This window comes from Gekko japonicus, unplaced genomic scaffold (genome assembly GCF_001447785.1).
Source record: "Gekko japonicus isolate JY-2015 unplaced genomic scaffold, Gekko_japonicus_V1.1 scaffold351, whole genome shotgun sequence".
In the NCBI taxonomy this organism is placed as follows: domain Eukaryota; kingdom Metazoa; phylum Chordata; class Lepidosauria; order Squamata; family Gekkonidae; genus Gekko; species Gekko japonicus.
In genome coordinates this window covers 1,103,009-1,106,956 of record NW_015172561.1, presented here as the reverse complement: position 1 = coordinate 1,106,956, position 3,948 = coordinate 1,103,009, and the positions used below count along the sequence as shown (strand labels likewise).

The 3,948-nt window shown below is 51.2% G+C and overlaps 1 protein-coding gene across 3 annotated transcripts in view; it reads left to right on the top strand.

The window, feature by feature from the left end:
* ZDHHC1 (zinc finger, DHHC-type containing 1) overlaps positions 1-3,948 on the top strand; it is a 21,737-nt gene that overhangs the window by 10,210 nt on the left and 7,579 nt on the right. For all 3 annotated transcript variants that reach the window (XM_015421240.1, XM_015421238.1, XM_015421239.1), the window contains exon 7: positions 900-1,058. In XM_015421240.1, coding sequence (XP_015276726.1) covers positions 900-1,058 — 159 coding nt within the window. The remainder of the gene's footprint in view (positions 1-899; positions 1,059-3,948) is intronic.

Here is a 3,948-nt window from a genome sequence, read left to right as displayed (position 1 = left end):
TCGAGACCCACCGCGGCCGGAGTAAGCACCCGGCCCTAGTCCCAGCTCCCGCCCACCCAGCGGTTCGAAAGCCTTAACAACTTGCGAGTAGATGAATGGGTACCTGCCTTAGAAGGCAGGGAGCACCCTCCTCCATTGAGAGGTAAGGTGGGACCCTAGCAGCGGCGATTCGGTGAGCGGCGACGGCGGCGGAGCGGTGTGTAATGGCGGCGGCAGGCGAGGTGGCGAGCGGAAGTAAAGAAAGACGTAACATCGAGTGGTGGACCGGCGGCAGAGGCGGAGCCAGGAAGCGCAAAGACCCAGCGGCGCAGGCGTGGTGGAGCCTGAGGGACGGAGCCGGAGCCACGCTGCGGTCGGCACGACGAATGGCCCGTCGACTCCAGAAGACCACCGAGAGGTCTAAAGGAAGGAGTGGATGGAGAGGCTGAGCTGAAGCCAGGAGCCGAGCCAAGACAAGCTGAGGAAATACCAACTGAACCCCACTGGGTGCTGGTAGGCAATCCCGCCCCAATGATGTATGTGCCCATAGTTAGGGATAATAAACTACGTAAGCCGCTCAGAGACCCCGTGGGAGGGGTTCGAGCGGGATATAAGCTGCATGTATTATTATTATTTGTTATTAGAGGGGAGCAAAACACGTGTGGAACAGACCCCTCCCCCCAAGAAACCGGCATTTGCTAGCCAGGGAAATGAGAGTGCAGAAAGGCCCTGAAACAGACATGCCCCGTCTTCCTGGAAGTGACATCCAGTGGCCTGGAAGCTGGCTGCATTTACTTATTGAGGGAGGACTTGCACTTTGCACATGTCCAGAATCATTGTATTGCTACTTGAGATATTTTACGTCTGGCTCCTAGCTGGGACTTGGTTCAAAAACACCCCCCCCCCTTTCTGTTTCTGAGGTTTAAAGAACCAAACGGACGTGTGGTTTGTGTTCCTTCCTGCTGCTCCCGTTGAGACCCAGGCCCCTGCCATCTTGGCCCTGGCTGGCATCCTGATCTTCCTGGGGCTGCTGACTCTGTTCCTGTTGGGCCACCTCCTCATCTTCCACATTTATCTTAGTAGGTATTGCCTTCTCATTCGTACCGCAACCCAAATCAGCCAGGCTCTCCCCACCCCTTTGTCTCAGTCATGCACCCAGATGCACACTACCCAGGAAGAACCGGAACTCTTTCTTCTCTTTGGGAAGTACCTGGTTGCGTCATCTTGAGCTCCTGTTTCCACCCCTCGGTTATACAGGGGTGGGAAATGGTCAGTAAAATCAGTAAAAGTCAGTTTTTTCCATCTTGGTCCGTCATTTGTCAGGTTTTTTTAAAAGAATTGTTCAGTAAAGTCAGTATTTCTTTGTTTTTTGTGAACGCAGTTTGTGTTTTCCTGTTTTCATTACTGCCTTTTTGGGGGAACGTGATGACTTCCCAGGGAGAAGCCATATTGTTTTCAGTTTAGTGATGAAGTACTTTAAGGACTTTGTTCCTAAGAGTGAAAGTGATTTGGTGAAATCCTCCACAAAGTATAGAAACATAACTAACCTCTTAAAACATGAGACAATGAAAGCAGAGGTGAGGGATATTGTGGGATTCAACATGGCACAGGCTCATGCTACGAAGAGTTGAGAAAGCAACGGAAGACGAGGACAAGGGGGAAAAATGCTTGTGGATGCAGTGCAGAAAACTGCTGAGAAACGAAAGAATGTGAATAACTTTATTTATTCATTTATTCAATTTATACCTCGCCCTCCCCACCAGAGCAGGCTCAGGGCGGCTTACAAAGAGATTAAACATATAGATAACAAATTATATACAACCTTAAAACAAATAATAAAACTCTACATTATCATAAAGTGCTAGTAAGTGATCAGGTACTTATAAGAATGCTTACAGAAGGCAGGACCAATACTAGTGTTGTAATCAGATGATCTGTATTGGTGGTTGGCTCATCTTGGTCTCTATATTTAGGCAACAGCACAGGCTGTTGATGGGAAGCCCAGGCACTGTCACTTCTCAGTTATTTGATGTTACTTGGTGCGGCTCCTCAGTCAAAGGCCTGGCGGAAGAGCTCCATCTTGCAGGCCCTGTGGAACTGTAAAAGGTCCCGAGGGCCCTGATCTCTTCTGGGAGCTCATCCCACCAGTACGGAGCCACCATTGAGAAGGCCCTGGCCCTAGTTGTGGCCAGCCTGGCATCTTTAGGACCTGGGAGGCCAGTCGATTTTGTGACCCTGAGCGCAGTGCTCTCTGGGGAACGTGTGGGGAAAGGCGTTCCCTCAGGTATGTGGGCCCCTAACCATAAAGGGCTTTAAAGGTAAGTACCAGCACCTGGAAGCGAATTCGGTATGCTATTGGCAGCCAGTGCAGTGCTTTCAGCACAGGCTGGATGTGCTCCTGCATAGGGAGGCCCATCAGAAGCCTGGCTGCAGCATTTTGCACTAGCTGTAGCTTCTGGATTTGGGTCAAGGGCAGCCCCATGTAGAGAGCATTACAGTAGTCCAATCTCGAGGTGACCATCACATGGATCACTGTTGCCAAGTCATTGCATTTGAGGAAGGGAACCAACTGCCTAATCAGCCGAGGTGGTAAAAGGCTGATTTGGCAGTGGCTGCTACCTGGGCCTCCATTGTTAGTGAGGCATCTAGGAGCGCTCCCAAGCTCCTAACCTCCGGCACTGGCACCAATGGCGCCCCATCGAAGGTCAGAAGTAGGATCCCTACCCTTGGGCCACCCTGGCTCAGGCACAGGACCTCCGTCTTCGTCGGATTCAATTTCAGTTGGTTCAGTCTGAGCCAACCAGCTACAGCTTGCAACGCCCGGTCAAGATCTTCCGGTGTGGAGTCAGACTGGCTGCCCACAACAGATAGAACTGGGTGTCATCTGCATACTGGTGACATCCCAGCCCATGCCTCTGGGCAAGGGGGCACATGTAGATGTTAAATAACATTGGGGACAGCATTGCCCCTTGGGGCACTCCACAAATCAGTGGGTGCCTTTGGGATAGCTGCTCCCCTAGTGCCACCCTTTGTCCCTGACCCTGAAGGAAGGAAGCCGCCCTGAGCCCGCTTGCGGGGAGGGCGGGGTAAAAATGCCTAAATAAATAAATAAGTAAATTGCAAGGCAGGCCCCTGGACTCCAGTGTCGGCGAGGTGGTGGATCAGTAACTGATGGTCGACCATGTTGAATGCCGCTAACAGGTCCAACAGCAACATCACTGCCAATCCGCCCCGATCCAGATGCCTCCAGGGGTCATCCGTAAGGGCGACCAGTGCCGTCTCCGTCCTGTGGCCTGGGTGGAAACCAGACTGGAAAGGATCTAGAATGGAAGTATAATCCAAAAAGCTCTGTAGCTGAATTGCCACGGTCCTCTCAATTATTTTGCCCAAATAAGGCAGATTGGAGAACTGCTGGTAGTTAGCCAATTCAGCCAGATCCAGAAATGGCTTTTTTAGGAGGGGACAAATGACCGCTTCCTTGAGTGCCCTAGGGAACTGTCCCTCTGAGAGGGACTTGTTGATAATCTCCCTTAGGGCATCTCGAAACCCATCATGGCCAGCTTTAATTAGCCATGATGGGCACGGGTCAAGGCAGCACGTGGTAGGGTATACAGTTAAGAGCAGTTTGTCAACTTCCTCCAGGCTGAGTGAACTGAAATAATCCATAACCTGACTAGAAGATGTGCATGGAACCTTGAGTTCACTTACTGTCTCAACTGTGGCGGGGAGGTCGCAGTGGAGCGACAGGACTTTATCTGCAAAGTAGCTAGCAAAGGCCTCACAGCCCTAACATTTGGTTTGCCTTGTGGCAGAACAGTCATAGACCGAATTATTCTAAATAATTGGGCTGGGCATGAGCTCGCAGACGCAATCGTGGCCGCATAATACTCTCACCGGCTTTGACTGCCATCTCATAGGATCTCATAAATGTCCTATAAGATGTTCTTGTGGCTTCATCACAGGCACACT